Consider the following 18,460-nt stretch of genomic DNA (forward strand, 5'->3'; position numbering starts at 1 on the left):
CTCTGTCCAAAGCAACCCAGGCAGCAGAGTACTTTCTCTGGCACAGCCTTGACATGCTCTGTTCTCTTCCTTCGAGCAGCTCTTACTGCCCCTGGGGGAACATAGGAACATCTACTCTGCCCTCCCTCCGTGTCCCCCCATTGCATAAATATTTGCTTAGCACTTACCACACTGAACTCTGCCATATTCGCATGTCTGTCTCTTCTTATTAGGAGATGCATTCCTCAAGAACAGGCTACTTGTTTTATGTGTCTTTACTTATCAAGCATATAGCAAGGCAATCAAATGAGAAAAGCCAGTGCAAAGGAGAAAGCAGATGTTGACTGCACAGGTACTGTGCAGCTTGAGCGAGCCAGTTCAGCACAATGTTTGATCTCTGAGGTCCTTTTGCATTTTGTGCTTAGTTTTCAGGTTTAAAATAGTATTTATCACTTTCTATCCATTCTTTATGTATTTGCTTGGTTCCCCTCCACTCCTTCAGAACAAAGTCTTTGCTGGGAAATGGATCTATTTAGGAGGCTGGGCTGAGAGTAGCAGGTAAAAAATAGCAGAGTGGTGCTCACAGCAGGGACTGATTTATCAATCCAGGGATCTTTGCTGCTGCTGAGCCGCAGGCCTGTGGACAAATCATTTAACTAGCATGATGTACACACTTTATGCCAATGCTGATGGGCCAAAAGTAATCCTCTGAGGTGCGTGCTTAATTGCATTAGGCTTCGAGCTTCTTGACGATAAAGTGAAGACCTTTGCCAGAGAACTTGCCAAGGCTTCTCCAAGTGAGAACCCTCCAGCTCTGCAGCACTCTTCATTAGGGAGATGCTCTGAACTGAAGTGAGGGTGTCAGTGGGAGCTGGCATCCTCAAACAAAGGGATACAGAACTTGGTGCTGAAATTCCTGCTAGCTAGGGCCTCGGGTACTTGGTAGCTATGTTAAACAGAGAGACTGGATTTTATTTGTCAAGGATGAGGACTTTGGTGGTCTGACCTATTTGAAGTTTCCAACAAAATGTATAAGAAACAGTTGATGTCATGTTCAAAAATATTAGCTCAATTGTTGCTTTCAGTAGGACAGTATGCTGCCCCATGATGTAGTCAACTAAGGAGAATTCAGTTGTGAATCTGCAACATCAAGCTTCTGGCTAAGCAAATCTCTTGTGTCAGTTCAGTTCTACTGTGACATGAGTTGCAATGGTGGTGATTGGGTGTGAACAATTGTCTACACCTTTTAAAGAGAAGTGTCAGACCTAAATCATCCATTTGCCTTTCTTGTGACTTGCTTATTTTGTACCAGCTCTCATGGCCATTTCTGACTAGAATAAGCATCCCAAGAAGCCCCCATGTGCCTGACTAATAAAAACAGCTTTAAATGCCTTTAGCAGACTTTACCAAAATGGATGATACTTTCATATTACATCAAGACACCCTGATCCCCATAAATCCAAGTGTCATCTATCTCCAGCAGACATGCTGGCAATCACCATAGTTAGGCTCCACACTTCGGCGTGTGAAGTTTTTCACCCTTTTGTAAGAACTAAACTTGACACTGGACCTGTGAGTTTAAGAAGTTCAACTTTTACTAGCCTACTGAACAGTACAGCGAAACACCAAATTAATCTGCTCCAACCGCGGTAGTTTAAATCATTTGAAACTCTGCCGGCGCGCAGAACATGATTTGTCCATGTGACTGTGGGCTGTGTTCTGGGCATCCCCGCTCAGCATTCACTGTGTTTCCATGAAAACAAGGAACATTTCCACATTCTGACCACACAGGAGTGAAAATAGAATTCAATAAGAAAAATAGGAGCAAAACACACACAAGGAAACTCTAATTATCTGGAAACTTCTAAATTTGCTACTCTAATAATAACTGTGCTAAGAATTAAGGAATGCCTGCGTGTTTTCTTTTTTAGTGAGTAGTGATGAAAAGGATGCTATCTATTAAGATCTTTGGACTTCAGCCAGAAACTACATCTTAAATAAAAAATGTATTGTTTGAGGAACATTTTCTCTAAATGGGAGAAAAACATGAAAATTGACTAATTTAACTAGAATTCAAGAAGATTCCACAAAAGTTGTAAAAGAAGACCAAAAAAATCAAACAAAATCTTGAGTATAATAAGGTAGATGAAGTAATTAAAAGTCACATCAGTTTCTCCAAAGGTTATTTCTAATAGAATTAGGACCTGTTCCTAAAGAAAATTAAGATTGGAGAGATATCTTCAAAGCCTGACAAAGAATGTCTACTTTATTGCAAATAGTCGCATAGAGTTTAATGAACAACAACAAAAAAAAAACAATTAAAACAACCCTTATATCCTGAAACCAAACAGAGGTGCCCTTTGATACTATGCCCTTTAATTTTACCCTGGAAGCCTTGACGTTCAAACAAGCAATGTAAGGAAAAAAGGACTTAATGACTTATATGTGCTTCTATATCCAGAAAATATGAAAGTTCAAAAATAAACTTGGAGACTATAAAATTGATGAATAGCTAGGCAAGTTACTTTAAAATGCATTTCATATTTCAAAACATTGTTGATTTTTTCAATTATCAATTCAGCATAATAAACCATCCCCCAATTTTTTTAAATATTTATTTATTTATGCATACAGAACTGGGGTACAGGACAGAGGTGGGGGGGTGAGAGGACTAACCAGAGTGGGAAGCAGAACAGGCAGATGGACTGAAATACACTGCTGGAGGGGAGCAGCAGGCCTCAGGAGAGGCCGCATGACCCATGTGGGTCACCTCCCTGGCCACAGATTGAACTTGTGCTACAGTGGCTGCTATAGCTTCATAATGCTGTGCTTTAACCCGTTATGCCACCAGGGAGGGTCAAACTACCCCAAATTTTATGACTGAAGACAAACAGTGGCTTATTATATCTTGTGCTTCTTGGATTGATGAGACTCCCTGAACAGTCTTCTGTTCCCCATGGTATCTGCTGGCTGCTGCAGCATCTGCTTGGACCTCTGTTCCCAGCGGGGTAATACATTGCTTAATATGTGGCTTAAGGAAAACTGATTTCTCAAGCCTTGATCTTGAAAGAGCCAGGACATTATGTCTACCACATTCTGTTGGTGAGAACAAATCACAGGGTGAGCCCATATTCCAGGGGTGAGAGAGAGACCCTACCTGTTAACCTGAGAAGTGGCATTTGCTCACAGGGAGGAGAGGATTGGATGGCAACCATCTTTCAGGGAGTTTTCCAGTGTAATAGTAACAAGGTATATCAGCAAGATCAAATTATGAATTCCTTGGGAATTAAGTCATCACTAGAATTATAATGAGAGAAATCAACACACAGTTCAGTAACTGAAAAGTCTTTATGTAAGGATAGGAGCGAATAGAAAGCTTAGAGTAAAGATGGCAGTCCTGCCTGAATTAATTCATAGACATAGTACAATTTCAGTTTAAATATCTCAAGGATATTAAGAGCTTAATTGCATCCATTTGGAAAAATAGATGAACATTGTTCAATAAAAGTCTATTATAAGCCAGTACTAATAATTGAAACAGCCTAATTATTCAAAAATAGAAGTGAGTCATTTTGAAGAACAATAAAGAGCCTCGACTAAAATCTGAACACACTGAAGAGTTAAATGGGAGTGAAGTTTATGTACTGTAATTTGGATTTAGAAAATAGAAAATTTGATTCTAGAAGAAGTAAATAAAGAAAGATTACCCTTTTGGAAGCAAGGTAGTGCTTTAATTTTGGAGTTAATAAGAAAACATGCAAAATGTATTACAGCCAGAAAGAGTATTTAAGCATATCTTTTATAAACATGAAAAGAGAACACTACAATAAAAGGGAAATAGGGGAATTTGGGGAAAATTCATAGTAACTGTGATGAATAAAACCAGCATATTTCAGTGCATGAAAGAACCTACTGGGCAAAACCCATCAAATCCCTGATCAACACATGATGAAGACAGTGAGTGCACAGTCCCTGAAGAACCACATAGAAGTAAATGCCTGAACAATGTCTAGCCACCCATGTAAATACAGGCAGTGATGAGCTACCCGCCCACACCTTTTGAATATGAAAAAATGATGCAACAGCTCTAGGAAGCTACGAATACTCACAGCTGGTGTCATTATAAAGACTCTAAAATAATCCATCTTTTTGTTGAAGCAATAATACATTAATAAGTAGCTAGAGCCAAAAAATGTACCCACTCTTTGAGCAGAGACCTAATCCTAGAGAATTTACAGGAAATTATTCAGAGAAGTAAAAGAGCTTCCTATAGAGAAATACTATACAGCATTATTTAAATTTAATTAACAAATGAATAGATAACACAGTTCTACAGGAAAACTAAATGTGAAGTGAGGAAGGACCTTAAATAGAGGGGAAGGTCTCTTAGACCTTAGAAGGTGCCGTGTGCCCTGCTCCTGAGAGCCTGGCCTCCTGACAAAGTTCCAGACTCTGTTTTTACGTGTGTGCTGCTTTTGTTTGGTGAAGTTTTGATGGGGCCTTCTATACATTGAACTCCTAAGTCAAATCTTTGCTGCACATACTGAAATTATGCTATTGTTTCATTATCTTTGTGGTACTTATCGTAACCTTTATGATGGCATAAGATGGGAATGACATTTATTATAGAATAATATAGCTATGGATGTACCAAATAATGCACAGAATCAGTTCTGTCCCTCTCAGGCATGGATAGGTGAACAAATCCCAGTAGAAGAACTGACTGTGGTTCCAGCAGAGAAAGTAGGATAGGACAAAGAGTTCTCTAAGTTTCCAAGTAGTTTTCATTCCTTTACCATAGTATCAGAAGTAGGCTTACAGTGTGTTCTTATTAAAAGAAGACAGGTTTATATTCTGTTCCCCACTCCGGCTCTGATGAATCCTCTTCACCCCCTGTACCAGTTCTTGAATGCATAATGAATAAAATCTTTAAAAAATAAACAAGAGGCTTAAAAGGTAAAAGTATGAAGTAGTGATGGGGGCCTCTGGCTGTCAGGGTCCTACACAGCATACATGGACCCCACATCACCAAAGGCCCCTCCTCCATGCTGGAAAGCAACACCTCCCAGAAGTCAATGGTAATTGTCATCTTCTCTTAGGCTGTGGTGTGTGCTTATGAATGAATATCTGTATCTAAAACAAGCCAAATTCACTACTCACTATCAGCTCATTACATGGGAATGATATATGTATTTTCCAAAAAAGATGAAAGTTCAAGACTTTTAACATATTTTGTCCCATATGTCCTGATTTTCTTAAACAGAGCATAATAAGCATAAATTTTTATGAGAAGCTTTCAGTTCTAAAGCTTCAGTTTAAAATTGATAAAGTAATTCAAGTTACTGATAGTTGACTGCATGTGTACACACGCATACAAAATGTGACACATTGTCTAACTCCTAAAATAGCATAGTTTATTTAAAAAAATAGAAAAGCAAAACTGCTATTTAGGTGAAAAATGCAAAGTTAATATATTAAGTTGGCTAAAAGTATTTCAAAAGTAAGAAAAATGTTTCAAGCCAACAATAATAATTGTATCTTACATAAAATAATAATTTCAGAGTTTTGTTTTGTTTTTGTTCGCTACTTGTAAGCACATTCAAGGCCAATATCCTACATTCATCAGTGGGCTGCAAAAGACCTAAGCCAGAGTATGTCAGTGTAGCCATTTTTACTCCTCTCCAGGTTGTCATTTAAGTCAAGTTTCCATACTCTGATAAAGTTTTCAGAATGAGAAACTTTCATTCCTACATGTAGCTACAAAGTCCCCCCATACTTTAATGTATAGTTGTAGCAAAAATATATTAGAACAGCTTTGTGGAAACAGAACTAGTTTAATCTAGCCTCATACTTCTGTGCCCATATGGTATATATCTAGCAAATGTAGTAGTCTTCTGTGCCATGTCCTCAACAGACATGACTAATTGATTGGAGCACTCATCCCTCCCAGATCCAGCCTTGGCCACACCATATTCTGATGACACTCCAGGCACCCTATCTGGAGTCATGGGAATTAATTGATGGCAGTTGTTCTGCTATCTCAATTCTAAATACATATAGAATTGCCTGATGGCTATTCATTTCTTGTTTCATGCTAAGCGCACTAAGATAAGAAACTTGAATCAAAATAGATTTTTTAAAGATTATTTAAAGGCGCAAATTGTTTTGTGTGTGAGCCACGCCTCATGTCCCATCTTAGCCCAATTTACATACACAGAAAAGAACGGAAGGGAAAAAAATAAACAGACTGCTTATGTAAAGTATGGGTGATTATATCTTTGCTGTGCTAACCATTTTTCATGGAGTTCATTCTCTCCCTTTTCTTACTGTTTAGTTTGTGCCATTTGGTTCAATGTCAGTAATTACTTGGTTACTGAATATTTATCGTCACAAAAATAAGCTGTGGAGGAATAGAGCTTCCACTGGAAATTGTCACTAAGATTAGCTATTCTACAAAGTAGTTTAGTGTCTGTACTTAATCAAGTAGCATTCTGTTTGCATTTCAACCTCCCAGGCTTTTCAGATCCAAAGTGAAATCCTCTTTGTGAAATTACATTGCTGGCAAAACTCTATTTTTGGCTTCTTGCCTCCTGACCAGTAGGACCTAGTTTCTCCCACAAGGAATGCTTGAAAGACTGCCAGTAGCAAGTTCTGTTTCTGGCAAATATATGGGTATTTTATCAATTAAGGTAAAAATGAAGGACAGAAGCTAAGACATTGTCATCCAGATTTTTAGACAACTATCAGAGCCAAATACATAAGAAGATAGAAACTAACCAGATAATCACTAGATTGCATAAAATGTGGGCCAGTCAGTGGAGCTCTTTTAAAAAGTGAGAAAAATAAACGATTTTCTTTTGCCATTCCTTTTTTGTAGTAGTTAATTCTTTGTCGAATAAGAATCCATCTGCTGTTGATTTATATTTTAAGCATGAGCCGTCTGTTTGTTTGGGTCCCTCACAGAACAAAGGGTTATCTTGGACACAATGGCAATCCAGGCCCTCCCCATCCCACTATGAGAGCTGCTCACCCCCTGCCAAGCATTTCTCATAATTCCTGCCCCCGCCTCTGCAGGTCACATCCTATCATGTGTTAAAGTAGGCAGTGCCCAGTTCTTGCCATTAATCTTAATTAAATCACACATTATTTTATCATGTGCCAAAACCCTCCTAATCAGTACCAAATTGGGAACATGATTATCTCAGTAATGCATAGTTACAGAATGTATCATTTTGTAGAAGATTTGAAGTGTCAGCCAAGATATCGTTAAACTAAGAAATAAGAGTATGTGCCTGCCGTGAGCACTGAGAAGTCCTCCTGCAGGACATAGGTGGTGTGGCCAGTGAGCTTCCTATTGACCCATCATGCAGTACATGCTCAGCTCCACTTCCAGCGACCACTGGGCCTCTGCCTGCTGCCTCCAGTGCTGTGCCCTTCACAGTCCAGCCCGGATCCTCTTCGTGTGCTCCGGCAGCCTTCACCATCACCATCCTTACTGATTAACAGGAAGTACATGACCTTCTGTGAACCAGACAAGTAGGTAGCCTCATTAGGAGACTCATCCAGCAGCTAGAGGTGGACAGAGAGGGCTAAATTAGCAACAGAGCACATCTGAGACAGACCCAAGTGCCGCTTCTCAGCCATTCATCAAATCGTGAATAAGACGCCAAAGCATCACCCCCTGCAGTATTCCTCAGATTCTCAGCATAGATGGATGCTGTACTCTGCTCCCTGCCCAAGCGCGGGACACTGGGAAACAGGGGGGGTAGGGCCGCAAGGTAATCCCTGGTTCCATCTCTACCTTGTTCAAAGTTAGGACTTTTTTCTGCAGGCCATTCAGTATTTCTAGACCAGCTTTTTGTGTGTCAGTGCTTTGACGCCCAGAGCTGGATCCACCTAGTACCTGTTCCAAAGAATATGGTATTCCCATTCCCTTTAGCTTTCAGGACAGTGAATGTGAAATTACTGTTGCCAAGAATAAAAGGGACCCTGTAATAGATAAGGCAGTGTAGTCTGTTAATGCTGGAAGTACTGAGCCCTCAAGAGTGTCCTCTAAGGTCTCTAGTGAGACTGTGTGGCTAATATTTCCCCACCAATCTTTATGTTCTTAGAGTAGAAGTGGGTCATTGAAGCAAACCCAGAATGGGCACATATCTTGCAGTTGGATTTGCTTGTGTTGCACACCGCTGTGGTTATTTCATGTAATGGCTCTGCATCTCACAGGACCATTGCCCATGAAATGGGCAGGGCCCTCCCTGGTGGTACAAGGGATTAGAGCACAGCACCATGAAGCTGGCCATCACTGCTTCATCACAAGTTCGATCCCCAGCCCCAGAGGTGACCCACATGGCACAGCATACCTCTCCTGACCCACCCACTGCTCCCCTCAGCAATGTACTTTGTCAGTCAGCCTGTTCTGCTCCCTACTCTGTCTCTGGTGAATACTCTCACTGTTCCTGCACCTCTGGCCTGTCCCCCAGTTCTGTATGCATTAATAAGTAACTTTAAAAATTAAAAAAAAGAAGAAGAAGAAGAAAGGTATCAATAATCGCAGTACTGGGCATTGCATGACATGGCTCTCCAGGGCTTCTCGTTTAGGATGACATGTGCACATGCAAGTGCAGGCAGGTGAACAAACACATGCACACAGCCTAGTTCACAGGACCCCATTATTTGAGCCTTACTTATATAGGCCTCAGAAGCTGTCAAGTGCAGAGAGATATTACTGTTCATAGGAAAATTCTAAATCTTATTTCAGGTCTTGACTCAGACGAAGAACTTGGGCTGCTCTGTCACCACACGTCCTATCTAGGTGATTGTCTGGGGTTGAGTGTGGGTTCTTGATAGCCTGCAATGTTTTCTTTATATTTCATATGTCTGCACGTCTGCATGGTTATTCAAGTTTGGAGGGCTGGGGACATACAGGGGAGATGTGTCCTGGCTTTTGTGTCTCCCAGCTGCTCTCTTCATTTGGGGAGAGCTGGAGGAAAGATCTGTCTCCATGGTTCTAGTCATTGGCCAGGTCACTAGCCAGCCTGTTGTTCCATGCCCCTCCAGCAGCTTTGGCATTTCTTGGGACATGGAAAGTTGAAAGCAAATTGGCTCTAGCAAATCCAGTATCTGCTAATGGTCCCTGGGACTGTGATGTGTGTTTGCCATACAGCCAGAGGACAGCCAATGCTTTCTGATTGTCAGCACCTTGTCTGAGTTTGCTTTTCTTTGTTTTGTTTGAAACTGGGCAGAAACTGATGGGGGACTAGGGTTTATACTGAGTTACTAAATTCATTCCCATGAAGAAACATTGCCTTATAGCTATTACTAAACCTCTGTATGTGCATCTTCCCTCCTCAGATCAGAGAGTGGCATCCTTCTGCACCATGACGGATATGCAACATGGACAAGACTTGGAAGGGGCCCAGCAGCTGCCTTTATGTGTAGATCCAGGCAGTGGCAAAGACTTCATGGATACAACTGGGTATGTGCACTCTTGTGAATCCCCTTCATTCCTCCATCCTAGACCCCAGTGATTAAGGAAGTGTCAGCTAATCCCAGGCCAGCCAAAATGCCATTCCATCCCTGCCTTCCCCTAGTCTTTCAGAATCCAGAGATGGGGCTGAGCGGGCTGAATCAGCTGCCTGTCCTGCTTGAGTGGATCACACTGGACAACCTACCTGCTCTGCTCAGTCGGCAGCCAGCCTGCCAAGACTGCAGCCCCATGCCCACTCGGAGGCACGTGTACAGAAAGGGAGGGGTGGACCTGGGGATCAGTGCCTGCAACTTATTGCTGCAACAGTGTTGGACAGGGACACCTCACGGATTACTCTTCCATCTGCCCAACTGACCTGCCAGGGAGAATTTGCCTCCCTCGTGCTTCACCTGACCTTACACGTGCCACTCAAGTATGTCGAGAATAAGCCATCTCTTTGCCTGTCTACATACCTGTTAAGTTTATTGTCCACTAAATATATATTCTTTACTCGGACATCCATTCCTAATCTCAGCATTTATGTGAACTGAGTTGTATGAATTTGCATGCTCACCTTCCTCATGAGCTGCAAGATGCTTTCTTGACAGAGAAAGGCAAATGGTAGAAATCAAATCTGTATTTGGTACCCAGGGCTTCATCCTGGTCTACCTAGTCTCAGTTGCCTAAATTTACATAATCTTTTGATTTTGTACCAACATGTGTGCCCATAGAGATTCTGAACCCATTTTAAAATCAAAGAAACCTAGGAGAGATTTTCCACCAAAGCAGTAACATGTTCACTTTTCAAATCTATGTTCATGTCCTTGCTGAGCTCTAAGCACATGAATTTTTTTTTTTTTTTTTTTGAGTAAAAACTTGACCAACAGAAATGCTAGGTGAAATGTCTTCATGTCAGTAGTCTAGACTCTCAAATTCTTGCCTTATCTGCTAGGGAGCGGTCTCCTTCAACGCTGACTGGTAAAGTCAATCAACTGGAATTAATCCTTCGACAACTGCAGACTGACCTGCGGAAGGTGAGGCAATCTCTTGGAAGTCCGTGATCAGCTCTTTCCCGTTCAAAAATGACCCCTTTAGCAACTACAAATGACAATGAGAAGACTCAGGAAAGATAACTTTTCCTAATCAAAACCCAACAGTGAATGGAAATGGAGACTTCTAGGCCTAATTCTGGTCTGCAACAGTATATTTCCTCTAGGGGAACAGCAGGATCCCAATAGATAAAATTAGATGAGGAGGAGGCCTCTGATGGCTAGTCATGGGAGGTAGATGGATATAGCAGGCCAGCATTTTCAGGTCAGTGAGTTGTCAGTCATACCCACCATTTACTAGCTCACCTGTGAGAATCTGATTGCTATCAGAAATCCTGGTCTCCCCAAGTTACTGTATCCCCAAGTCAGTCTTATGGTCTCAGAACTTCTAACACATCAGTCAACTTGGGCATCTTTGGGCTTCAAAAGTAGTTAAAGAATTCACTTTCCAAATAGTCGCATGGCACCTTCATGCTGTGCCAGGCAGCCACTTTGCTGTCCACTGAAATAAATAGGGTGTAGTAGCTGGAGGGTAGGAAGTGTCATGAGGAGGATTTTACTGCTGTGATTGATGAAGGGAGAAATTACAACTAGTGTGAATGTTGATGGAAATGATCCAGTTAGGAAGGAAATGATGGTAAGAGTGATGAGTGAGGGATGATCTAGTGCACAAGGAGGAGCTAGGCTGGAGTGGGTAAGAGAGTGGACATGTAGTGACCAGAGAAGAACAGGGTGTGTGTGTGTCTGTGCGTGTATGCATGTGCCTGTGCATACCATGCTCACATATAGTCACAGCGCAGTCCAGACAGAGGTAGATGGTAGAGTTCTCTGTCACTTTTTTCCATGTATGAGCTGAGAGTGAGTAAGAGGAAGGAGTATAAAAAGTATATAATTTTTTCGGCCCTCCCTGGTGGCGCAGCGGGTTAAAGCACTGCACTGAGAAACTAAAGCCACTTCCTCATGAGTTCGATCCCCGCCTGCCCTGGAGGTGACCACATGGCGTGGCAGACCTCTCCTGACCCGCCCGCTGCTCCCCTCAGCAGTGTACTTCGTTGATCTGCCTATTCTGCTCCCCACTCTGTCTCTGGTGAATCCTCTCACCCTCCGCATCTCTGGCCTGTACCCCAGTTCTGTATGAATAAATAAATAAATCTTTAAAAAAAAAAAGTATATAATTTTTTAAAGTAGCTTTTTTTTTTAAAGATTTATTTATTATTTATGCATAAAGAACTGGGATACAAGCCAAAGGTGCAGGGGCAGTGAGCGGATTCACCAGATACAGAGTGGGGAGCAGAACAGGCAGATCAACGAAATACACTGCTGAGAGGAGCAGTAGGCAGGTCAGGAGAGGTCTGCCTCACTATGTGGATCACCTCTGGGGCCAGAGATCGAACTCACACTGACGCAGCTACAGCCAGCTTGCAGTGCTGCATCTTAACCTGTTGTACCATCAGGGAGGGCCTGACAAGTATATTTAATAGAATTGCTGATCAGGGCTGAAAGCTTGAATTTGCAGCATAAGTTAGTAGAATCTGTCAGCAGAGGTTGGTGTTTTCTCCAGCTCAAACAGCCAGCTGTCCCATTTTACCTGGGATGGGAAGGTATACAAGGCTACGGAACTTTCAGGGCTAGAATGGGCAAAGTCCCAAGGAAACTGGGGTGACTGATAACTCCAGACCAGTCATCAGCATAGAATAGTTGGAGAGTTGAATTCCATAGATTTTAGACTTTAGATAGGAAACCAAGACAGAGAGAGACAAGAACCCTGGGTGTATATAGGATAAGATTAAACTGAAAGACAATCTAAGCTGGATGAGGAGAAGTGATCATGCAGAGGGGGGTTTGTGGACAGTGAAGCTCTGTAAGGCTGGTGAGCTAAGCAGTTGTTGGAGGAATGGATACCAGAGAAATTATTTTAAAGAGACATGAGTGTAGTGGTGAGGAAGTAAGGGCTTGAAGCATTTAATAAAACATACAATTAATAGTTGCTGCATTAGCAGCTATGACTGGGTACTGGGGGGGGTTGAGAAGGAGTGGTTTCAAGATCCTAAGAAAGAAATAATGGAGAGACAGAATTAGGTGAAGCATCTTAAGTAGATTTGATATCATCAACAAATAGGACAAGTAGTAGGGGAGAGGAGAAGAGTGTATCATGCTCTAGAATCTTCCATTAATGATGGAAGAGAGACACATAATGATGGATGTAGAGACACAATAGATAGTTGCAGTGAGCAGGAGTGTCTGGTCTCAAAATCTAATGCCACGCTTCTCAAAGCACCCAGAATTTTTCAGAAGGAGCAGGGGTCTGGAAGAACAGGGAGGGAAACTGACTGCCTCAGGCTGTGGCAGAACAAATCTCTCACCTATGAGTAAGCTGCTGGGGAAGCAGTGTCCTCAAGAGAGAGCCAGGATTCATTTAGAGTGTGAAGATGAAAGGGATTAGGTTGAGAGTTAGACAGAGAATGAGTTCCATGGATCACAGCAGTGTGGTTTCTGTATAGGCACTGAGAGGTGAACACCTGTGTCCCAGCAGGGACTTGGGGATGTTCTAAGCCTTAGTGGAAGTGAATGTCCTGGTGGTGCATTCACTTAGGAACTCAAACCTCTTGAAGTTACTAAGGAAAGTCATGGCATGGGCTGGACTGAGATTGGCCCTGATGGAAAACTCAGGTGTCAGGAAGTAACTGAAGCCTCCTCTGGCTTTTGGAGGTATCATGGAGGCAGATGATGTTGAGGAGACTGAGGAGTGATCAAAAAATAGAAACAAACCTTAGAGCAGATTGGTCACCCAAGACTGTGAACACTACTCTGAGGCTACGGCCATAGGCTAACCCCACACAGCCATCTGGTCTGGAGCTGGGGGTCACCTGGTAGACATAGCAGTCAAATTAGAGCCTTTTAAAAAAATACCAACTGTTAAGATCTGATGGGGACCCTTTCTCTATTGGGAGCAAGCCAATGGGAAGCATCTGGGAAAGGAAGTTTGTATTATTATTTTCTTGCTACTGTATCTTGAAAACCCCACATGTGAGTATTCTGAGAAAATATTGACTATTTTTATCTAATTTTTAATTACAAGCCTTTTAGGTCAACATGAACAATACTGGTGCAGGAAAACTCTAAGCTGGGATGGAAGGCCTGAGTCCTCACTTTCTAAAGATATTGTAGGATCAGTATAGCTGTGTTACAACCAACCTTGACCTAGAAAATTCCATGCATTTGTCAAAGGTCTCTGCTTTTAACCTCTCCCCGTAGTCTCCTTTTTTATGGTGAGAGGATGACATATACTGTGGACAATAATCCTGACGCCTGTGGGGAGCAAAGTGGATGGATAGAGATCACGTGTTGAGTCCTTCCCTTTCCTCATTGTTGGCAACAACCTAGACCAGGCAAGTCACTTTTGAGTGACTCTCCCCACCCCCCTCCCACCCCTCAGAAAGGAAAAACAGGGGGGATACAGGATTCTTGGCTGTGGCTTGGCAGGAGAGAATGTGTATGTGTGGCTCAGTCTGTTTCTACTCTCACCAGGAAAAGCAGGACAAGGCTGTGCTCCAAGCTGAGGTGCAGCACCTGCGACAAGACAACATGCGGCTTCAAGAGGAGTCCCAGACAGCCACAGCTCAACTGCGCAAGTTCACTGAGTGGTTTTTCAACACCATTGACAAAAAATCTTAACCCAACTGTACCCCATCACGGGACCTGGGGAAACACCCTGCGTCCCTTCAAAGTCACAAACATGTGGTTTTAACTGTGCTTTCAGCCAATCGTAAATGTTCTTGCTCTGCCTCTCTGTCCAGCGCCATCCACCCAGCAGGCCAGGCAGCCTCGGCCCATCATGTAGCCATCGCGTGACAGCGGAGGGAAGGCCGTGCGAAGATGAATGTAACTCCCCGTGTCGAGATGAATGTAAACCCTGGTGTCAGCTCGGACCTTTTCTTTGTGACTCTACTAAAATGGTGCTCTGGCATGGGCTTACCTCAAGAGGGAAGAAGCTAGTTGGGTTTTATTTCCTATATATCAGGTGACCTGGTAGGGATGTTAAAGCAATTGACCATAGTTTGGGCTTTAGAAATGTAAAATAAACATGGAAACAGATAATCAGACATATACTTTAATGTTAAAGGTGCTCTATTTTTTTGGATGTACAGTAGTTTTATTTCCACAGCCACATTATCATAGCAATAAGAAAGAGGCCTAGGGAGTAGTTGGGAACGCCTTGTCTGGAAACAAAAGGAAGCACTGATGTTTAACACTAGTTCGAATGCAGTTATCTTAGAGACTTATTTATTTGCAGGAACAAAAGGTGCCTGAATATTAACAGTGTTCTGATTTAAAGACAAACAAAAAAGATACATATGCCTTGTAAATGGCGCACTAAGTAGTCACTTGAACTCTTAGTCCACTTTTGTATAGTTAATGCTCTGCTGAAATAAGGACATCTGCTTCCTCGCTAGCACCCTCCTGTCCGTGTGAGCCAGCAGAATCACCTGTCCAATGCCAAATTTGTTTATCTTTGTACAGAAGCTTTGATGAAGTGTCTTGTATTTAACACCCTTATTTAAGCTTATTTAACCTTAAGTTGTTAATTTTATAAACTTTGGTTTCACCTGCACGAGGAGGAGGAGGGAGTGTAGGTAGCAGCAAGCTCAGGCAAGACTGAGCTTGCCCAGAACAGACTGAGGACGAGCAGGGCCCGGAGACTAACAACTGGATGCTGCTAGTAACAAGCTGTTTGTATTGCTTTACCATTTTTAACTGTTCTATTTGAGATGAACATACATTTTGCTTTTTTAATAAATGTTTCAAAGAGTCCACAGAAGTAAAATGATGTTGTCAGGTGAATAGATTGTGATGTTCTGATATGTCAACTATCTGGCTATATAGAGGTCACTCAGGATCTTAATCCTTATTAAAGACTATGGAACTGCCTTCTTACAGAATTCCACAGTGAGTTAAAGAGCAACTAGTCTCTGTCGGCTGCTACATGCATCCTTTCATTGAGTCCTAATGGTTTCCTTGGTGGAGGGAGTTCCATTTTGCAGCTCAGTAAACTGAGGTTCAAGTTAATTGATTTATCCAAAGTCACCTTTGTTTGTTTTATTAGCATATTCTCCAACAAAGAATTTGGTGTGTTCTTACAGGAAAATACATACAATGAAATAGTAGGAATTTGAAAAGGAATCAGAAATCAGTAACCTTTAAATATGAATCAAATGTAAATTAAAAGACAGAATATGACCCAGAGTGGGATGGAAAACAGAGGAAGGTGCAGAGTTTTCCACCTTCAGAACAGAGCTGAATCAAGAATGGGAGATGAACAATTTACCATCAGTGGGATTTCTCAAGTGGACTTGCCATGGCGTGTGTATTGAAAACATGCTAATTCCTATGGCAGACATAGCAGGAGACTACATCAGTTTCTCAGAGTGGCCCACTCTGAAGTCCAGGCACATGCAAAATGCCCTCAGTGAATGTAGTGGTCAGGGAGTGGTGGCCTTCAGGACCCACCCGATAAATTTCCTCCCCTCGCTTTTCGGTACAGTATTTGAGCTCCGTGCTCAGGGCTGCAGGGCCGACCATGAACAGAATCAGCTAGACACTACTGCTAAAGGGACAGGCCCTCTGATGTGGTAGACAGACAGAAGAGTATTTCCAAAATGTGAGACACAAATGAAGAATGCCTGGAATGGGCTTTCTTAAATAATTACCGTAACAACTGACGTTCTTTGAATAGTTACTCTGTGCTGGCACTGATCTGAGCTCTTCGTTATCTCCATAGCAACCTTACGAGATAGCAGCTAAAGTCATTCAGTTATGATGAAGAATTGAGATGTTGACAGTTGCTCGGAGGAGACTTCCAAGGATAGGTGACTTTAGATAGTAGGAAGAGAGCACTCCAGACAGAAGGACAAAGAGTTCAAAGACCCTGAATTGGTTCCTAGTCAGGATGAGCCCCAAGTGGCTAGTGATGGGGAAGTGGTGGGAGATGAGTGGGTCGAAAGAGGTCAAAGGTCACTAATGAATGGTGGGCCACAGTAGATTCTGGATCTTGCTCTAAATCAAAAGGGAGTTGTTGAAGCAGGAAAAGCAGCATAATATGACCAACAGCTTAAAAGTCTAAGACTTCTAAAGAACATGAATCGGATAGGGCAAATGTCTATTAAAGCTCGAAGATCCATGCTCTGCAGGTCACTCTCCAGTGTAATTGACCAGCCTCTGGTATAATGGAAAGGACTAAAAAAGGAAAACCCATCTAGATGAGAGATGGTGGGCTTGGGCCACGCTGAGCTGAGACTCTGGGCAGTAGTAGGAGGCTCACACTTAACAACGGATTTGTCACTAGAATTCTCACAACTACTGAGAGGGTGGAGAGAGAGGAAGGAAAGGCTTGATTAAGGCATGAGCTCTAAGTTTCAGAGGGATAGATGAACTGTGTTTTTTCCATGCAGTTTCTATAAATATTTCTTACGGTTTCCTGGCTCTTCTGCATTGATCAGATGAGCAGAGGTGGATACTTTTACCTTGCAGGGCAGCTTAAGCAAATGGAAAGGTTGACATCATCTGGAGAAAAATAAAGTATTCTGGCCCAAACTTAGCTAAAGGAGCCATCCTGCCTTCCTACAGTGCACCTAGGGACAAACATGAATAGGTCTTTTTTGAAGAAATTACTTCTCAGTCTCTACTGACAAGATAATGGGTAAACTCTCAAATCTCCCTCCAAAGGGCCTGTCATAGAAGATGACCAGTGATTTTGTTAAACTTCTCAAATGGATGTGTCCAGTCAACTGCTAAATCCTAGAAAATCCCTTTCATCTTCCAGTAGTGCATGAGTATCCTACAACCTGGTGCCTTGGGGAACACTGTTAAAAAACATGCCCCTTAACAACTAAAGACATTGACTTTCTAGGAGGTCTTGCTGGGGAAAAACACTAAATACTGGAATATATCCACTAAAAATAATTATTTTTAATTTAGAATAATTAGTATTTTTTTTTCCTTACCATATGGAGTGATCTATTATGTATTAAGGCCATTCTAGTGTGACAATTAAAGCTAATTTGCATATTAGAGGCTTTTATCTTGCTATTTCAGTATCAGTGAGCAGGTTTATCATTAAAAATGTTACATTTGGAGTAAAGGAGAGAGTGTAACAATACAGCCTACTTTTGCTGATACTGCAATTATCTTTTGAAATGTCAGGAACCTACCCCACTAGTCTATTAAAATGCAGAATTTGAGTACATATCATTAACCAGGAGGCTTTAGGAACCCATAAAGTCATAAACTGTAACTTGTCTGTAAAGATCAAATATCTTTAAAGGACACTAAGAGCAGTGTTTTTGTTGGATTTCTTGACAAAGACCTGTAACTGGTTAACAGCAGAGGCCCTGAATATTAAAATCACTTCCTCTTTATGTAAAATGTCAAGTCAGTATTTACATCTCGAGATACCTAGAACTATGGTGAGAGAGAACATGAAATTTAGATGGACCAACCACCAACCATTCCTCTCTAGTTTTTGAGAAACTAAAAATAACTTCCTGAAGAGAGGAACCTATTCGTTTCCAACAAGATAGAAGGCATGTTACAAGAAAAACCTGGTCATCCTCTGCAGCACCACAGTTGCATTGAAATACATTCCTGGGAACATTTCTAAGAAACAAAGTCCCATGTCTTTGCATTCCAGCTTCTGGATGCTATTAAGTAATCCGAAATCAAGCCAGTGTTTGTTCTTCAGTGTTCAATATGGGGTTGTGGAAGCAGGGTGGAGGTGATAAAGATTTTTACAGATATTTTTGCTCCTTTGAATTCCTGGTTAGTAAGAAACGTCAGCTCTAATTCACTTGAGTCTGGATTTTGGGCTTATACTGTGAAGCCTGTTCCCTGGGCATGGTGCACACAGTTCAGACAAGCCACTTGTGAGCAGAAAAGAAAGTAGATGTTGTTGACTGGGTTTAATTCAATA

General features: G+C 41.9%; 1 protein-coding gene across 3 annotated transcripts in view; it reads left to right on the top strand.

Annotated features, from left to right (window-relative positions):
- The window catches only part of SIPA1L2 (signal-induced proliferation-associated 1 like 2), a 211,454-nt gene extending 195,908 nt beyond the window's left edge, over positions 1-15,546 (top strand). The window contains exons 20-23 of one of the 3 annotated variants that reach the window (XM_004691132.2): positions 8,738-8,791; positions 9,331-9,454; positions 10,398-10,479; positions 14,023-15,314. In XM_004691132.2, the coding sequence (XP_004691189.1) occupies positions 8,738-8,791; positions 9,331-9,454; positions 10,398-10,479; positions 14,023-14,169 (407 nt within the window). In that variant the 3' untranslated portion in view covers positions 14,170-15,314. Of the gene's footprint in view, positions 1-8,737; positions 8,792-9,330; positions 9,455-10,397; positions 10,480-14,022 lie in introns of all 3 variants that reach the window. The other 2 variants (XM_012731328.1, XM_012731327.1) reach the window with 2 other exon arrangements.
- Positions 15,547-18,460: the final 2,914 nt, after the last annotated feature.

Source organism: Condylura cristata, unplaced genomic scaffold (genome assembly GCF_000260355.1).
Source record: "Condylura cristata isolate star-nosed mole 26May11 unplaced genomic scaffold, ConCri1.0 scaffold00030, whole genome shotgun sequence".
Classification (NCBI taxonomy): Eukaryota; Metazoa; Chordata; class Mammalia; order Eulipotyphla; family Talpidae; genus Condylura; species Condylura cristata.